General features: G+C 52.4%; 1 protein-coding gene and 1 long non-coding RNA gene across 7 annotated transcripts in view; one reads left to right on the plus strand and one right to left on the minus strand.

Annotated features, from left to right (window-relative positions):
• CCDC88C (coiled-coil domain containing 88C) overlaps positions 1 to 19,624 on the minus strand; it is a 128,737-nt gene that overhangs the window by 69,078 nt on the left and 40,035 nt on the right. For 4 of the 5 annotated variants that reach the window (XM_027066434.2, XM_053224836.1, XM_027066433.2 and 1 more), the window contains exon 4: positions 7,644 to 7,713. In XM_027066434.2, coding sequence (XP_026922235.1) covers positions 7,644 to 7,713 — 70 coding nt within the window. Of the gene's footprint in view, positions 1 to 105; positions 753 to 7,643; positions 7,714 to 19,624 lie in introns of those variants that run through there. The other variant, XM_053224838.1, reaches the window with a different exon arrangement.
• LOC113601426 (uncharacterized) lies at positions 22 to 8,223 on the plus strand. Of its 2 annotated transcripts, none has more exons than XR_008299615.1 (3): positions 22 to 558; positions 2,609 to 2,858; positions 7,308 to 8,223. It is a non-coding gene; the product is annotated as an uncharacterized LOC113601426 (long non-coding RNA). The 2 variants fall into 2 exon arrangements; XR_003422703.2 differs by lacking the exon at positions 7,308 to 8,223 and adding an exon at positions 4,979 to 5,734.

The raw sequence follows: 19,624 nt of genomic DNA on the forward strand, positions 1-19,624 counted from the left end.
CGAGAGGGTGCCACAGGCAGGAGATGATGCGAGGAAGAGAAGGGTTCCTCCCCACCACCAGGCAGAAAACTCAAAGCCCAACTACTATCAGTGACCATAAAGAACCTTTCACAAACAACATCTCGTCCCTCCTCCTCGGACAGCCACGGCCACAGGGAACAGTGCTGCTGGAAGCCATGGCGTGGTTACCACAGCCAGGGAGCCGTCTCTGTGTACAGACCATTGCTAAGAAGTTTACTCAACAAAGGCTGGTATCCAGGCAGATCCCAGGGCTGTTCCGAAGGCCAGCATTTGGCTGCGCTCTAACACCCGCCTGTGCCTCGTGTTAACCAAGCTTTTCATGTTCCTGGAAAAGCAAAGTGCTGGCTTTCAGCTCAAGTGTCCAGCAACCCCCGCGTTCTAGATGGACCAAAGACTCCTTTCCAGATCCAGCAAGCAGCACAGGAGCAAAGCAGCAGGCCGTAGCCTCGCCATTTGCAACCGCACTTGGATGCTTTTCTGAGCCTGCTCCCTCCAGGACAGAACGGGGAGCGTCACCAGGATCCAAATGGCTACAAGGTTGGTTCTCCTTTGCTCACTTACTTCTTCCCTCTTTGTCTAAACAACCTGAGGTTTGGGGCCCCTGGGTGGCTCAGTCGGTTAAGCGTCCGACTCTTGATTTCGGCTCAGATCACGATCTCACAGTTCGTGGGATCGAGCCCCATGTTGGGCTTTGTGCTGACAGGGCAGTGCCTTCTTGGAATTCTCTCTCCCTCTCTCTCTCCGCCCCTCCCTCCCTCACGCTCTCAAAATAAACAAACATAAAAAAAAAATAAAGAACCTGAGGTTTTTGTAAATACAAAAATAAAAATATGTGCACACAAGAACAAAATTACAATGAGGGAGAAGTGAAAAAAAAAATAAGGTTAAGAGAAGTAACACCAGAAATCTCCCTTTAACCCCCAATAGTGGACGCTTGCCACCAGGTCACCCGGCAAGCGGCGGCATTAGGGAGGGCAGAACCGCAGGGAGATGGCGGGGGAGGGAAGCCAGCCCTCGAGATCTTTAAGAGAACACTCACTGGGGCAAGAACACTGTTCCTAACAAACCTAGCTCCGGGCCCTCTTCCCGGGCTGCCGGGGTGCAGGGAGCAAGCCACAGGCACACAGCCCACACAGGCTCCCTGCTAGTCTGCAGAAGGCAGAGCTGTGCCGTGTGGACTAGGAGGCAAGGCTTCCACGGGGTCTGAAAAGCACTTTGGGGATGCCTTTGACAGGAGAGCAAGCAAACACTGCGAGGGTTAAATATTGATCCCAGGAGTTTCCCTCCGGCCTTTGAAAAGTAAACTTTGGCTGTGACAGAGACTTCCTCCTAGTGTCCTGAGGACAGATGCCCCTCATGGGATTCCCAACACAGTTCCACTCCTGTGAGCTTCTCCCTCCCAGGACACCTTTCCTCTCTGCTGCTCTGCCACACACAGCCTCCTCCAGGAGGTCTTCCTGGCCTGCCTGGCAGAATTCATCATCTGCTCTGCATTTTATGGAAAGCACACATATGTCACTTCTCACCCTGGAAAAGATCTAGCAGTTACCAACGTGGTCTTCCTATCCTCCCTCCCCCAACACGGACTGGGGGCTTCTTGAGCAAAAACAGCCTCCTTGTTTCCAGGGGCCCTGGACCCAGCGTGGTGGGCGTCTGACAATGAAAGCTGGAGGAGAGGGTCGGGCTCAACTTCTCTGTGGGCCTCTGGCCGAGGGGTAGCCTACTCAAAAAAGCAAGGGTGCAGGGCCATTCTAGTCTTCTATGGGGGCGGGGGAGGGGCAGAAATTGGCCCTTTGGTTTCCTCCGTCAGAACGGAGGCCTGCATGAGCTGGGAGGAAGCTACGGCACCTGTAGGCACAGAATGCTCCCACTCATCAAGGTGTTTTCTCGGTCACTAGAAGCCCTTCAGTGAGCACCAGAATAGGGAGAAAACAGAAGACCAATGGCCAGCCCACTGAATAGCAATTAATGGAATCCCCAAGACTATCCTCAAGTGTTCCAGCTGTATTCACAGACACCACTCTGTAGGATATGGGGACAGCCCCTCCACAGACCCGGGTATCTTGCCTTGTGTTTAAAATCCACGCAGCACTGGGCTGAAGGATGACGGTGGCCACTCCCCGATGACCCACGTATATATCCATCTGCAGAACTTAACAGTGACAAATGCGTCTCTTACCTACGGGGCCATCAAGCCATATGCTTCTGAAGGAGTTCCCTCTCCTCTCTGAGCTGGGCTTCCCAACTTAACATGGCTCCCTTCCTTCCACTCTAAGCATCTTAGGTGGGATCAGCCATTTACAAGTCAGAAAACCACTACTGCACTTGGATACAAACCTTGGAAGACAAACAATGCTCTCTTCCAGCATGACTGCTGAATGAGTCATCGGAGAAATTAATTTGCTACCACCTTGGCTTCTGTCAGACGAATCTAGTCTTTTTTTGTGTGGCCCGGTGACAGGCCTGGCTGCTGAGAAAGCAGAGCTTGAGGGGACCAGGGAGCTGGTCCAGGTGTGACCAAAAACCTTCCCTCGTTTCACAGATAAAGCAGACATCATCACCTCTTGGTTGTCATGACTTCTTCCAGAACAGACTCTGAGAAACCATGTAAATGTCCCTAATGGATGCACAGCTGGCAAGCTGGTGGGGTGAGGGCAGTTTCCAGCACATCATCTCCAGTCTCGCGGAGCCACACACACATGGTGTTGGGCAGAGATGGACTTCCACTTGACCCCGACCACTGACATCTGACCTTTTGCATCTGTGAGAGCATGTGCTTAACACTTGTCAGCTGCACTTGCTTGAAGGAAGGGAAGTGGGGACAGGAGGAGATAAAGGTAGGTCTCCAGCAGGCATGCTTTCTTTACTGAGCACCTACTATGGGCCAGGTACTGCTGTGGACACTTGGGATAGATGGGCGGCAGTAAGAAGAAAAAACCCAAAGATTCCTGTCCTCATGAGAAATTACATCCTGGGGGTGGGGGTGGGTAAGCAACGCAACAGAGATGAAAAAATAAATGATACTGGAGGGTGATAAATACTGGGAAAGGGGGAGGCAGAGCAGAATGAGGGGACTGGCCTGGGGACAGAGGGGGTCGGGAGGGGCACTTGAGCAAAGACTTGTGTCTGGGAAAAGCGTGCCAGGCAGTGGGAACAGCCACTGCGCAGACCCTAGCGCCAGGAGGGAAGGGGCAAGAAAGTAACACAACCTGACTGGCGTGTATCTAAGAGGACCAGGGGCTGTGCTTAGGACAGACTACCAGGGGCAAGGACAGAGCCAGGCAGGTGTCACAAAGCCACTCTGGCACGCAGCCAGGTGGGAGATCAGGGTGGCCACGTGGCAAGAGGAGAGAAGACCTCAGGTGCTGCGAAGGCACAGCCGAGGTATCTGCCTGACAAACAAGTGTGGGTGAGAGAGGTCAGGATTTAGCCAACTAGAAACAAAACAAAGGGACACCCTACAACACCCTGGGAGCCACCAGAACAAGGTGGGAGCCACCAGAGCAAGGCTTTCCTGCTCACAGCCATCATGTAAAAGTGAGCAAGGGGCTCAGGGCAGAGTCCTGCGAGACCCCAGCCGGGCTCCAACAAGTGGGGTCCACAGTAATGAGGTACTGGACAGATGCTTCCCAAGGGACTGGCACCCAGGTGACAGACAGCTGCACAACATCGTGCCATTAAAGAGAAAATCCAGAGTGGCAATTCAAGCTAAAGAAGAGAGAATGAGGATTTGGGGCCAGAGGGGCAGGTACTGCAGAGAGATTTTTTTTTAAGTTTGTTTATTTTGAGAGAGGGAGTGAGAACATAAGTGGGGGCGGAGGGGGAGATAGAGAAGGAGAGAGAGAATCCCAAGCAGGCTCTGCACTACCACTGCAGAGCCCAATGTGGGGCTCAAACTCATCAACTGAACCATGAGATCACGACCTGAGCCGAAAATCAAGAGTCGGACACTTAACTGATGGAGCCACCCAGGCACCCCACCGCAGAGAGATTTTAACAACAGTTTAAAGTATATGAAGTTCTTTGGGGCAACTGGGTGGCTATTGGTTGAGTGTCCAACTCTTGGGTTTTGGCTCCAATCATGAGCATGGAGCCTGCTTATGATTCATTGTCTCTCTCCCTCCCTCTTTCTCTCTCTGCCCCTCTCCCTGGCTTACACTCGCTCGGAAGGAAGGAAGGAAGGAAGGAAGGAAGGAAGGAAGGAAGGAAGGAAGGAAGGGAGGGAGAGAGAGAAAGAGAGAGAGAGAGAGAGAGAGAGAGAAAGAGAGAGAGAGAGAGAGAGAGAGAGAAAGAGAGAGAGAGAAAGAGAGAGAGAGAGAGAGAAAGAGAGAAAGAGAGAAAGAGAGAAAGAGAGAAAGAGAGAAAGAAAGAGAGAAAGAAGAGAAAGAAAAGGAAAGAAAGAAGAGAAAGAAAAGAAAAGAAAGAAGAGAAAGAAAAGAAAAGAAAGAGAGAGAAGTTCTCGCAGTTACTGAGCAGTTCTCGAATCCCACCCAAGGCAGAAAAAAGAGAACATCCTTTTGTCTGACGGGCGCAGGCACAGCAGGTCAGACACACAGAAAAAAATCTCATAACAGAAGTCATGACACCTCCCTTGTTGGGGTCAGAGCAAGGGGACAAAGGTTTGGCATCTCAGGATGGGTGCCACTGGGACTGGATGCTCTGTTGGGTTCTGTCCCGCCCGTGGCCCCTGGCTCCACTGAGACGCATTTGCCAAAAAAATAGTAACAACAACCCCAAACTGTGATGTGTTATAAATAACGGTACAGTGTCAACGTGAGCCGAAAAGAGCACAGGCATCTTCCTACGACGTGCGAGGAGGAGTAAAAAGACAGCGCTCCGCTCACCTTCCAAACCCACTTCCAGGCCACCACCCAAAACAGAAAGCAACTTTGTGCTTTATTCAAAAACAAACCCCAAATGCTTCACTCATCTATTTTTTTTTTTTAATTGAAAACAGACAACACCATTCCAAAAATAGGCCTCTGCATCTTCTTGCCAACCTTCTCTCTTCCTGGAGGCCCCCTGGGACTTCCGTCAAAACCTACCCAAGCGTGTGCCCAGCTCCCAGCTCCCGGCCAGGCCGCTGGCGCCGTGATGAGCCAGAACCGGTCTCTGTGCGTGGCCCGCAAAGACCCCGCCTGGGGGCCCTCCGGGCTTGTCACGAGGCCCACGCTCGAGGTCTCTTTCCAACCTCTCCTTGAGAGCTGGGGACACAACCTTTTGAGTGACATGTACGGATTCTTTTCTGTGCTGGAGACAATCCACGCACCTGTCAGTTGGAAAGCAGCTTCCCCACAACGTTCTATACCTGAACTATGGCAAAGGTCACACGACTCTATACGATTATGGCAGAGAGTCACCCCACAGTATACTCAGAACGGGTGAATTTTATGGGATGCAAACTATGCCTCAATAAAGCCGTCTCAAGAAAAAGTCAGCGTCCACCTCACCTGGATGTTTCTGTTCAGCACTGGACCTGAAGTGGGGGCCTGTGTTGTCTCTACATGTGGACAGCCTCTTGGCCCCTGTGGTTCAGAGGCTGGAACAGAGACTCTGCCGAGGGGGAGGCTGGGGCCAGGGTTCCAGGGTGAGGAGGAACCTGGTGAAGGGGCTTCCAGGGGACAGGCTTCCTGTCAGCAGCAGGAAGAGAGGACACTGACAGGGAAAAGAAAGGGCACCCAGAGGAAGGTGGGTGAGCTACACAGCACGCCAGGGTGATGGGGGGGCTGGGTGGGGGAGTGGGAGGAGTTTCATGTTAGATTGAGCCATCTGCCACTGCCAGTTTTGTAGGTCAAAACGGCTGAACACTGGCCCAACCTCACATGTCCGTGTGTGCTATGGATGGGGAGTTCAGACTCTGGGGTCTGCTTACAGGCTGAGTGACCGAGGGCTCATCACTTAAACTCTACGGGCCTGCATCTTCTCACCTATAAACAGGATGGCACAGCCACACCCCGGAAGCACACTTTGATTTCCACGTTTTAATACATACACAACGCCCAGCACATGGCAGGCTCACCAAGGGCTCAAGGAGGGAGCATCCTTCTTTCCTGCTCCCCCACCCGCCTCTTCGCCTTACGTGGCCGCCTCCAGAGCAGGCGGAAGAGCAGAATGAAGCTTGCACGGCCAGCCTCCCACAGGCATCTCTCTTCCTTTGTAAGACCAGTCCCCGAATATGTCAGGACAGTTCTGCTTGGTGAAGGAGACCCCCACTTTCCTGATGTTACTACAGAAATACGAGAGCGCCGACTGTCCCTGGGGCCCAGGGCTGTGGCTGGCATCCTCTATGTGGGGGAACCAGGAAATCAAACCAAAAGACGAATGGCCCAAAGGCAGAGCCGGGGGCAAAGTGAACCAAAGGCCCTGGTTACCGACACACCCAGTGGGTAAGGGTGTTCGCTGCCAGGAGCCACCAGGTGGGCCTGGGTGGCCTCTGCAAAGCCATCATGCAAGGCCGTGAGTGCTCATGGCCAGCTGTGCTAAAGACTATGGGAGGTCATGTGGAGAAAAGGCACACGCACCACTCAGCTGGGGCCCAGGAGGACACTCGCCAGGAGCAAAGTGATCTGATGCTCAGCTGCCCCCGACGTGGTGCCCCCAGATGCTGCTGCAGCCAAGGGCCACGTCGCTAAAATACAACTTCTCTACAAGAAGTGTCCTGGGCTGGTCACTCGGTGTACTCTTCCTTCAGTCTGCAGGCAACTTTAGCTAATGTCATATAGGCAGGAGCAAGGACAGCCAGACTCCAGTGGGAGCAGGGTGAGAGGAGATGCTGCAGAGGAAAGCTTCGGTTCCTTCTGTAGAAGCCTCTACTGTGTGGGGTCCTTCCTGCATTCCTGGACCCTCACCTGTTTCTAGAAGGCCAGAGACCTACGCTAGCCAAGTGTCTGCTGGAACAGGTCCCAGCCAGCTAGTGCACTGTCCTTGGGGCCGGTGAGCTGATGTCCATGAGCCATGGGTGCAGGTCAAGGCACACAACTGTGGCAGGGAAGAAATCCATCAGCCTGTTTAACTCTCCTGGTGAGTTAGCTGGGCAGGTATGAATTAAGCTCTGATTTTCTGCAATGGAGGACATTTCATTCAGTCTTTCAAAGGCACACCGAGTGTCCAAGCCTGGGACTTAGAAACCTTGCCCTCTCGGGCTCCATAGACCCGTGGGAGGTATGAAAACAGATACAAAACAGGACATGCCGGAGAGATACACCACAGTGTGAATCAAAGTGTAGTACAATCCAGCGGAAGGGACATTCGTTCGCTCAAAAGGTTCTTAACTTTCTTGCCAATAGATACCACAATACCATGACGGTGTGGCTTCCAAATTTACTAAGGAGAGACCCCCAGCAAGTCTGGCCTACGATTCAGGCGCCTAAGCCTGACAAAGCAGTGGCCTCGCCTGCCTCCACACTTGCATATGAGGGGTTGGGAGGGCTCATTCTTAAGGGGGGGAAAAACGCGCTCTTGGCTTAATGCCTCAGAGTAATAAACCACCCTTTAAAATCGCACCAAAATGATCACGTGTTGTCACTGTGGTGGCTCTGAGCTGGCAGCCAGAGCTCTGTCTCCAGCAGCTGCTCAGAGCCGATGGCACTGCCTGGGCACCGCAGGGGGCAGCTTCCACTCACCAGACAGTGGGTCTTTGCCAATCATCAAAACATTGGGCAAATTCATTACGATCAGCTGCTGGAGAACTTCCTACAGAAACAAAGGGGAAAAGATACCGTTAAGAACAGGAAACAAAAGTAAAGAATGATTAAGAAAATTACAGTTTATCAAGTCACTGGACGAAACGTGCAGCCGTTGAACTTACCGGTAACTATGAAGGATCCTATAGAATAGGAAGGAATATTTACAATACAAATAAATGTGAAAAGTCAAAGTTAATTATACTTCAGCCTTGCTCATGAACAAATAAAAGTCATGCTTGCATCTGTACAGGGACCTCGGGAAAGAGATCTACTGCATGCTAGGATAGAGGATTAGGTGTAAGCTTCTTTTTAAGAGTTGTCTTTATTTTTATTTTATGGTCTGCTCATGCAATTAAAAAAAAGTACAGAGTAAAGATTACAGAGATGCTTCTGAGTCCCCACGACCTGATGATTCAGCATCGTAGCATTCAGTAGGCCTTTGGTATAAGCTGTAAATGAGGGGTCTTCTCTCCTTTACGACACTGGCTTCCCTGGGAGAGGGTATAAATCACAGCTAATCTGCACCGTTAGAGGCAGCGCGCGGAAATGAGCCGCCTTCTGGCCCTCACACCAAGGGGCTTTGAAAGGAGGCCCAGGCACCAGCCATCAGTCATGGCCCCGTGTCTGGGGTCTTTAACAAGCTCCCCCTGGGAGTGTGCCGGCTCCGACCCACCGCTCATGTTGCCCAAAGCACTTCTCAGGGCAGGTCTGCCTCCCCTGCCCAGATGTACCTGGTTTTTCACAAATCAGAAGATAAAAGTCTAATTTTACAGAAGACCAGTAAGGGGATAGGTTTCTTAGGTATTCTTGGTCCTTACAAAAGTGGTCACTACAGAAACTTCACCAACAAAGCTCCTCTTAGGCCTTTTTAAAAATGTTTCCAGTGAGACAGCTTTTTTTCCAGAGTCACTCTATTGCACAACACGAGGGTCTCTGTATTCTGTATACTGCCAGCTAGCACTGATGGAGACAAGAGGGACAATCACACAATGCCCTAATCCCACAGGGTCCAGCTGAACACCCCAGAATGATGTCCAAATCATCAGATTAGAGTGAGAGCCTTGGCAGGCATGCCTGAAGAGGCCAACACCTTCAAAAAACATATAAAGTGATTTTATCTCCCCCTCACTGTTTCTATGGCTCCTGTCCACACCAGAACTTGGGGGGAGTGGATGTGGACCCAAACACACTGGGCCCCTCCCCACTCGATGATGGGGTCACAGGTCACCACATCAGAGATCCTCATGTTTTCTCGAACACGTCTTAGTTGTAAATACCTGTGCTGGACAGAAGTGTGAACCGTGTAGCAGCCTCAGCCCGCCTTCAGGGCTTGAAAGAAGTCCACACACACACACACACACACACACACACACACACACACGGTCTCTTAATTGAATGCACTCACCCCAAAGGATTCCACAGTCCCACCCTGGGGCAAAACACACATCAACAGTAAAATCAGCAAAATCCACTTTCCAGCTTGCTCATCCAGCAAAAGGAAGGACTCCAGGCCAGATTAGCCCATTCTGGCACGGAGTCCCTGCTCTGCCCCAACGGCAAACTCAAGTGCACAGCCCAACTTCTGGAGGATTTACTTGTTATCACTGTCCAACCAGCTATAGTCCCTTTTGGAGTCTTGGCTGGTTTCGCCCTGCCACCGTCCAGGAGTCTGGAGTGCTAGCACTATTATCGGGGTGCTTACGTTTATAAGAGATACAGAACATGAAAGCGTCTTGAAGGACTCTGAAATGACGCAAAGTGGTATTTCTATGCTAACGATGAGCTCAGCAGAAGACTGCTGGGAGCATTGCTCAGAAATATTGCTAGAACACCCACATACTCCCCTTCCAAAGCAGCATGTTTAACTTTGTCTAATCAGTACTAATTTTCCCACAAGAAATAGGTCATTTGTGCAATCAAGAAGTAATGCTTTATGAACAGAAGATATCTTTTATTTGGTCCTTTCCAAACACACTGTGGGTCTCCCAAGATCGAATCCTGGGGCCCAAAGCACTCCTGAGACATTAACCATCTCCCCACCCCCACCCCACCCGCCAAGGACTACCAGTCACATTTTCAGCAAAAGCAGGCTTCAAGATAGAAGCAGCAAGGTCAGAGAAATACAGCGCGAGACACAAATTAACTTCAAATGTTCTAGTAACCGTCTTAAAAAAAGATTTTTTAAAAAGGTGTATTTATATGAAAATATCCTAATAATGCCTTCAGACAATATATATCCAAAATATTATTTCACCACATAATTAACATAAAATCATGAATGAGATACTTTACATTCTCTTTTCATACTATGGTCTCTGGTCTCAAAGCCCATCTCAATTTGGATGCTAAATTCTCACTGGAAACACCTGATCTGCAAAAGTAGCTTCACACACCCCAAGATATTCCAAACACACTTAAAAAAGTTTTTCTAAATAACTGAATCAAGTATCAGTTTTTAAATTTAACTTTCACTTCCTCAGTCACACTAGCCACATCTGGAGGCCCCAACAGCCCCATGTGGCCAGCAGCTGTCACACTCCCCGACACCAGTGACAAGGGGACTCAGCAGAGATCAGTCCCTGAGGAAAGCCGTGTCTCCTGGTCCCCTCGGGGTGGCAGGGCCTCCAAGGCGACAGGCCAGGCCCTCCATCTAGTGGGGACGTGAGGTGGTTGCTGACGAGGAGGCCCTCCCGCCTGGTACTCAGAACAGAAAGCCACTGTGGAGGCCGCAGCTGACACTGGCCGGCTCAGCAGGCACCTGGTCACACCCTGGCTGGCTGCGTGGGGTGGGCAAGAGCCAGGACAGAGAACATTAGCCCAGTGGTGTGCTCTGAGCAGCCCTCAAATGTGCCAGCAAGCCCTCCTGGCACCAGCCAGGCCTTTGCAAAAAGCAGAAGCAAAGGCCAATGCCACATCCCGAGGCAATGATGAAGGACAAGGGCAGCCTCTGTCTGGTCACCCCATCCGTGTGGCCTGATGGGCAGGAGGGAAGAGTCAGGGTCAGGGTGCAGCCTTCCTGAGACCCCACCCTTTGGAGGGACTGGGGTGGGGCAAGGGTTAAATACCGAGATCCAGGGTGGATTCTGTACCTCTTCCTTCTCCTCCCCATACCCCCTCTAAGTTTGTTCCCAGATCCTAACAGAAGATGCAAGGGGGATCCCAGATGCTCCTTTTCATAAATGAAGCTGCCCTAATTGTGTCCTGGAAGGATCCCATGGGTAACTGCTGTAAACAAATTCAAGGAAAAGTCACAAGAAGACACGAAAGGAGGGTGGGTGTTGCGGGCAGCAGAGGCAGGGCAAGTGCTCTGTAATGTAAAAAGGGGACAGAACCTAGGGGACACCAACCAGCGAGGCTGCCAGTCCAGGAGCGAGAATCTCATCCTAATTCCGAAGCTCCTCCCAGGGCTGTGAGCCCTACAGGCTAGGGGAGAATGGGACAGGGCGGGGACACTCCCCTGGAAGCGTCTGTCACCCCAGTTGCTGGGGGTTGGGGGCCGCATCTGTGTTTGCACATGGTGTCTGTCAACAAGCCTAGAGACTCACCCACCCTCGGATTCCAGCTTCCGGATTCCAGCGGCAGCGGCCACCAGAGGTGACCCAGGGCCCGTGGCCTGGCTCTCAGAAGTCACCGGTGGGGAGAAGTTCTAAGAACAGAACCAGGAAGCTGAGTGCAAGGAAAAGGCTTCCTTCCCATCAGAATCCTCTCCTGACAAGTACAAATGTACTCGGTGGGGGGAAACCACGGGATGCGGGAGCCCCATTCTGGGCTCCAGTTAATGGGGTGCTGGTAGTGACAGTAAGACGATGGGAGGATGGGGATGAACAGATTCCAGAGGCACCTGGATACACACACAATGCACAACTAAGCAAGCAGCCACTGTGGACCACACTGCAGCACCCAGGGGCACGGCTTCACTGCCCGTGGCCAAACACTGGTCCTGCTGGTCTGTGAGTCTACCTCGGGGCCCAGGTGGCAATTCGGGCTGGTTCCACAGTGTCACGCTGCACCCTCGTCACTCCCTACTGTCACTGACCATCCCCCACCAAGTTCCCTCCAACCTCACTCCTCCCAGGGAGGCTGCAAAGTCTCCTGAACGCCTGCACTTGCTGGGTGTCAGCAGGGTAAAGTCTTAGGATGAAAAGATCTGGAAGTTTCCATCACTGCCCTACGGACAGGGTTGTCCTGCTAGAGGCAGGAGGACACAGCGAGGGGGAGTGGGAGGCCTGGGGCGGCACAGCAGGGGCTGGGAGGGACCCGGGATGGACCCAAGCACTCCTGGTTGCCTCAATCCACCTCCTCTGGCCCAGGGCCTGATGTGACCCACCTCCTCATGCACCTTCCCACCCTCAGCTCCCAGGGGCTTGCAGATGCGGCTCAATTTCTGCGTCTGTCCAGTCACTCGCTTAAACTGTTAGGTTCTGTGGGAGCTGGGCCCCCTAATTCCACGTTGGCCAGTCCCCATTCAGGACTTATGCACACTGCACCCACACAACCATGTTCACGCAGCTGAATGTCCCAGAAGCCCCCAGGTGAGCCTGGACTTTCTCCCAGGACCCCACCCTTGGCTTAGGAACAGGGGACTCAGCTCAGGTCCCTGCAAACTTACCTCTGAGAATAAGTGCACGTACCCCAAACTCTTGGTAAACTGTCTACTGCACAACTGTCAACAGCAGAGTATTAAACGGAGACCCTAACACACCCCTACCAAAACCTCAACATACAAATGAAAGGAAGTATGGTGTGGGTGGGGGGAGTCGGTGTGATACGGGAGTAGCACTTCAACACTGAGGCTACCGATGGGTAGGTGGTCCTGGTTAGAACACAAGATGCCTCAGTGAATAGAAGGACACACAATTCTATGTGCAGTACTGGGGTTGAAAAAAGAAAAAGAAACCCTCAAAGGGAATGCACCAGAATGACACCACATTCTTCACTCGTGTTGTCAGAACAAGAGCAAGTTTTCCAGTATTTTCTAAAGGGCCTGTAATGTGCTCATATCTATGGTATTTTAACCCATATGGCTTCTCACACATACAGTCCGCAGCATCTATTCACCAGATAGTAAGCCATGAAAGGACAGGTTCACAAAAATGACCTCCTTTGAGACAACTCATCAGGTATCCAAGATGAATGAAATGGATTCCCATGTTTTAAAACACGCCCCCCCCCCCTCCCCCTCTCCCTCAGCTGGGAAGAGCAGACACCAGCCAGCAGGACCCAGGCGACCTGGCCAGGGATGGGGACAGGGCTGACTTATAGGCCTGGGGAAGGGGTGGGCTCCAGAGCATCAGCCCCTTGAAGGTTCAGGTTAGGGGTCCCAGAAAAGTTCCATCTACCACCCGAGGCAATGCAGAGGCCTCACTGAAAAGGCTTACAAGCCTGCCAGGTCCCATCTGGACCTCTGTGCCCGCTCAAAGAGAAAGGTCATTTTCTCTCCTGGTGGAAGAAATGCGAGGTCCTGGAGAAGTTCTGGGGTAGAAACACACGTGTGTACTGGGACTACGGGATTAAGAACAAGGATTTCATTGGGGCGCCTGGGTGGCTCAGTCGGTTGAGCGTCCAACTTCAGCTCAGGTCATGATCTCGCGGTCTGTGAGTTCGAGCCCCACATCGGGCTCTGTGCTGACAGCTCAGAGTCTGAAGCCTGCTTTGGATTCTGTGTCTCCCTCTCTCTCTGCCCCTCCCCCGCTCGTGCCCTCTCTCTCTCTGTCTCTCTCTCTCTCTCTGTAAAAAATAAATAAACATTAACAATTTTTTTTAAGAAAAGAACAAGGATTTCATGAAGCTGCTGAAATAATTTTTTCTCTCCCCCAAAATCAAACTGAATTTTATGGCTTGATATGGTGCCAGGAAGACCAAATAAATGCTACTACAAGCCAAGTTTTCGGGCCCATGAGTGACACCCCCCCCCCCCAGGGGTTTAAATGGGAGGTGATGCTGAGTAAACGAGGGGAAATCCCAGCAAAATTAAGACAATCACCGAGCAGAGGCATCCAGATCATTACCAAGGAGGTCTGGCCAGTAAAGATGCCTTCCACACGGCTAAAGAAACAGAGTGTTGTTGTGGACCTGTCCACGTTCTCAGAGCCAATACTGAAAATCAGACACGTGTGTTATCAGCTTTGAGCATACACCCAGCACCCCTTTAGAACTGGGGTTCAGATATTCCAAAGATACATACTGAGCACCGTGCTGTGAGTGGGGAACTCTCAGCCTGAATGGAAAGGCAGAGAGGCAGAAAATCACAGCGCAAAAGGACAGGTGTCAGTCAGAGCAGCACAGCGCAACCAAGTCTGGGAAGGCTTCCCAGAGGAGGCGGCTTCTGAGCTGGGCTACGGAGAATGCTTAGGAGTTCCACAGGCGGGGGAGAAAGCCCAAAAATATATTAACTGCTAAATGTGGCCAACAAGCCAAGCCTTTGGTTACCCTGTACTATACATACTCTGCAGTTCCTCCTGGGGCACAATCTTCCTCACATACCCCTAGCCTCGATTACTGCCAGTCAGAATCCTAATCATTCTCCGAAACTCACAGAAAACATCACCTCCTCTATGCAGCTACCACTGATGCCCTTAATCACATATGATTTTCTTTCCCCTGAATTCTTAAGGCTTCATTTGCCCTCTTCTGTGGCCTTTTCACATTTTGCCTTCTTCATCAACTCTCCATTCAAAGGCAGCGAAAAGCTGCTAACAGTGACCGCTGACAGAAAATCAGACTGATCAGAAAATATTCCTCAACATTTATATTAAGATGAAAAAAAAATTATCCTCTGGGAAGAGGTGTCCTCTCTCTCTCACACTAACCGGGGAACCAAGTCCTAAAAACCATCTGCTTTGCTCCACCACCATGATGGAAGTAACTCAACTGTCTCTGCCTGGAATCTTGGCAAAATCGGCTGCCACATGCCTTAAGATTCAACAGCCTGCAGATGTAGGCAAAAGTTAAAACATCTCCTCGTCAATTTGTAATGCTGGTTTGGGCACACCATGCTTTCTGATTGTTAATTCCCAAATACGATCATGTTATGAGCAAAGAGAAGCAGAACGAGGGTATTTAAAAATTCCAACACTACAGAAATGACTCAGACAGGAAAGGTATCACCTGAATTCTGATGTTCTCAGGGTCTATTCCAGTGCCCTGGAAGAGGTGACATGTCTAAACCCCACAGCAAGAACACGTCCAGGAAGGGCGGAGCACTTAGCTGGGGTTCACACGGGTGGGATGCCTCTGGGCATCCGACAATGAGACACTCACAGAGCACCGCAGAGAGACCTACAGAGCCAGGGACTAGCTCCAGGGGTCCTCTGCACACACACCACACAGTGTGTGCTCATGTCATCAATTAGCAGTCCTCCATACCACACCTTGAAACCTCCCACCTGCATCTGGCCAAGAGGGGTTCCTTAACACCCTTGAAGACTCCTCAGTCAAAACAGAAGGTGCCAGAAACCCTGCCTGACCTTGCCAAACATACACCCAACCAAAGAAAGTGCCCCATCTCTTTCCTTCTCCCAATATTCACAAGGGGTACTCAGGACAAGAATTATTAGAATTTCCCATCTGAGGGAACCACAGCACAGGGCAGGTAACAGGGCTTCACATGGGGTCCAGAGCAAGGGCCAAGACTGGCAGTCTATGTGGCGAGCTCTCCCCCATACCATGCCAGCTTCCCCGTGGCTCACACTAGAGCACTCTCTACAGGTGAGGCTTGCCTCATACCTTCCATGGTGATGCCTGGTACTGACAGCCTGCCGGCCTCACCCCGACAGATCATGCCTCCCATGATATCTGAGCGCAACAGTGCCACAGCCCACTTTCTGGGATATCACAGCCAAGAGCACGAGTTTCTAATGTAGCTGCTGGGAGGAGACGTAAGTCTGATGATTTATCCTCGGCCGCCTGTTCAAAGCCTGAGCCCATGGGGCCACGTGCTTGTAATTCCATCTGGACAAGGGGCTCTGGCTCCGGCCGCCTTCCCTCTCACTGGGGCAGTGAGCCCTGGCAAAATGAGTGGGTAATGAAGTGCTTTTATGTTAAGAGGCTGTCACGTAAAGCTGCTGATAGATTCAATCCATCTGTTCCAACTCCTTTCAATTAATCCTGGGGTCCCCAGGGCCTGAAACCAGTCCGGATCCACACAAGCCCAAGAGTGCTGGCTCCCCTAACTAGGCCACGCTGCATCTCAGGACCCAGCGATGTAAAGCCACCAACCTGGGCCATCCGTGGTTATCACATCGTGAAAGAACCGCCTGCCCCGAACGCTTTGTAGCTGCTTGCCCTCATGGCTGTTCACAAAAACAAACAACACCATTCTTTGTTCGCAGAAAGGAAAACAAGTATTTCCTTCCACAGAGGAGGAGGAGGAGGAGACCTGTGGGAAGGAGCCCCTGGAAACTCAATCACCACTGCATGAGGGCAAAAGCTATGTGCTGTGTGACCTCAGGAAAGCCACAGTCCCTCTCTGAGCCACACCCTCATCTGTAACAGGACTAGGACCACCTCTAAAGGGATGTCTGGCTCCTTCAGAAGTTGGGGGAGGGGAACTGGGAAAGGAGACAGCGTGCTGGCACAGAGGAGCTCATCACATTTTTATCAGGTCACTAACTCAGGACTGCCAACTCTGAAAACAGGCAAGTGCACATGTGTCCCAGAAAGAACTCAGGGGAAACCCAACAAGGGACGGGACTGCAGGATGCTCAAATGTCACCCACAGACGCTTGTCACCTTCCCTTTAGGGCTGGTATGACGCCTGGGGTTGCTCTGCAGCAGGAGCCATCTTATCTGATGCTGGTAAGTGCCTGTTCTGAGCCCGTGGACCAAAAAAAGTGGTGGGGTAGCCCCGGAAGCATGGGCAGGGCACTGCGTTCAGCTCCTCTGAGAAGAATTTCTGCCCATAAATGGTGTTTCGGGAGCCACTTTACATGGTAAACACAAGCCTGTCACCAGCAGCCAAGGTTGGGCTCTAGGGGTGAACTTCTGCAGCAAAGCCATCAGCAGCCACAGGTGCTGGGGGAGGGGCAGAGGGCTCCAGATGGACCAACGGACGGACACGCAGACTTGCTGACAGATCCCGGCCAGCATCAAGGGGCTGGTGAGAACTAGCTTTTAAAACTGCAAGAGGCTTCCAGATTACCTACAGAGCAGGGAAACTGAGACCCAGAGAGGAAAATCACAGGGTGGGGGGGGAGGGGGGGGTGGGCAGCATCACACCTGGGTCTAGAAAGCCAGGTCTCCTCTGCCTCCACCCTGGAGCTCTTTCTACACGGCAAGGAGAGCAGTTCATTCATCAGTGTCTACTGGGTGCCTCCTACACCCAGGACCATGCTCCAGGAGGGGCTCGGGGGAGGGAGGGGTAGTCCTGTCCTCACACTCAATGCCCAGAGTGGTTCAGGGCCGCCCTGTCCTCTCCTCAGCAACATCAACAGCATCAGTGCTCGGGGCTGACACAAGAAACCCTACTTCATGGCAGTGAGGGATCTTACAGCTGTGGACCAGCAGTTGGAGAATCCCTGTGTTCCAGCTTCTTGGAAGAGTCTACATTTCTGTTGATCAGCAGGCAAGGAGGGTGTGGGGCTCACAGGCAGACCACCTATTGGCCAGGGTGTATCGTGAGTGTGTGTGGGTATGTGTATAAGGGAGGGAAGCTAGAAGAGCCACCAACACCACCAGTCCACAGGACCCAAACTGCTCCCCTACACCCCCAGCAGCTGGGGGCCCTAGGCTGATTTCCCAGGCACCGTCTGCCCTGGGCACACCTACAGAGCTTAGTGGGAGGGGTGCGGCCCTCCCCGGTCCCAGCAAGTTGCTGGGTGTCTTCGCATCCACTGTGTCCCATTCTGCTGCATCCATCACTCAGCCCAGGCAGGGCTGGAGCAGGGGCCACACCCTAGCAGCCCTCACCCGTTCCTGACAGTGCTGTACCAGCTCCCTCGCTCCCAGGGTACAAGTCTGAGCAGGAGGGGACAGAGTGCCTGGAAGCCTCCAGCAGCAGGTGGTAGCCTGCTGGGACCTGCGAGGGCAGGGAAAGGCAGGCAGGGAAGACCAACGCAGAGCGTGAGCGTCGCAGGACCCAAGGCACCAACGCATCCAAGTCAGCCAGGCCTCCACACCCATCTCCCCAGGGCAGGGGGAATAGAAGGACAGCCGATCACTCTCTTTTGGACACCACTGTATTTCCGGGTACCTAACAGGTGTCAAGTGGTGTGCTGGTGTGTGTGTGGTGGGGGGAGGGGAGTCACACAGAGATGACTTCTGTCCTCAAATCTACAATACACAGACAGACAGAAAGACAAGCTCAACAAAACGTGCAAGAGCAGTGAGGGTGCCCAGGGTGTGTGCGCATGGGGCCGGGCTCTGTCCTTGAAGAGCCTGCCGCCTGGCAGGGGGCCGACCTGCTGGCAAGTTTAGCACCCTAACAGCGGAGATGAGAGGCATCGCAACTGAGGAGCACACGGGAGAGGCTCACCCAGAAAGGCTTTCAGGAAGAGGCGGCACTGAGCTACGATGGAACAGAGAGGCACAGGTGCCCCCCAGGCATGTCACATACCTAGCAGATCATGCTGATGGCAGGGAAAGGAGGCAACAAAGGCAAAGGAAGAAGCAAAAGGCACCCCACCCCCACTTCCTGTGTCCAACACGGGCACTGGAATCCCATCTCCTGGCCCGGTCCAGGATGAAGCAGCAGAACCCCTGCTCAGGGAGTTGGGGCCCCCGGCATGCACTCCGTACTCAGCTCTGCGGTGGCAGCAGTGGCTCTGGAGTCCCCAAACCAGGCCCACCAGCAGCCTCTTGCCGCTGGGCCTCAGCTCCAACTCCTACCAGGTGGCTGGGGGGGCAGGGGGGGCATCACACCTAACCCACAGGAGACTGAGCACAGCACCTGGCACATAATGAGGCCCCCAGACACTCTTAGGGAGAACACATGCCTGCCTCCTGCGTCAAGGGTCCCGCTTTAGAACAGTTCTGGGATGCACACATGTAGGAGGCCTGCAGAGACCAGAAGTGAAGACAGCCACAGTGAGGTGGGTGTGGGAGTTCACCCTGGAGGTCCTCGGGAATGGAGAAATCCTCCCCACCCCTTTTTCCTCTCTACTGCTCTGGCTCCTTCAGAAAGGACTGAATAGGAACACCTGGACACCTCTACTCCCTTGCTCTTACTTCTCTCTTCCCTCCAGTCGCTGGAGGAAAAGCACACACGATGGTAGGCACTGCAAAGGCTGGCAGAGGTTTCAACCCTCAAGGCCTGGCAGGTGCTATGCTGAGAACTCTCAGGGCAGGCCTAGGCTGTAGGGGAGGGGGTATAGGGAGAGGGGGTGCTTGGTACATTAGTGATGCCTGGGGGATGGGGAGAGAGGTGCCTGGTTGATTAGTGATGCCTGGGCATGGGGGGGGGGGGCGGGTTGCTTGGTTGATTAGTGATGCCTGCCTCAGGCAGAATGACAGAATTTGCACCTCTGAGACCAGCAAAGGTGGAAATGCAAACTCTCCACAGCAGGAAGTGAGCTAGGTAAGCCTGTACTACTGCCTCCCTCGCCCAGAAAGCTGCAGATGAAACAGAGGTACAAGTTACAAAGAGGTGACTTTTGGCTCCCAGAGGAGGGATTTCTGTGAACTAAATGAGATGCATTGACAAAATGATATACTGGGTCAAAAATGCCAGGATTCTTGCATTTGGAGGGAACCTGACTAGAATAACTCTACGTTATTAGAAAAGTAAAACAGGGAGAACACATTTACTCCTCAGGATTTCTGAAAACTAATCCTCAAATCCATGTTAAGTGACCTAAGGGCGGGCCGGGGGGCGGGGAGCATACTTAGCCCGTTTTACTAAAAGCAGAACATTTCTAAAAATTAATCTTCCAACAACAGTAGCAGTTGCTACATCCGTCTGATCATCAGAGGCCTTCCCCATC

Source organism: Acinonyx jubatus, chromosome B3 (assembly GCF_027475565.1).
Source record: "Acinonyx jubatus isolate Ajub_Pintada_27869175 chromosome B3, VMU_Ajub_asm_v1.0, whole genome shotgun sequence".
NCBI classification, from domain to species: Eukaryota; Metazoa; Chordata; class Mammalia; order Carnivora; family Felidae; genus Acinonyx; species Acinonyx jubatus.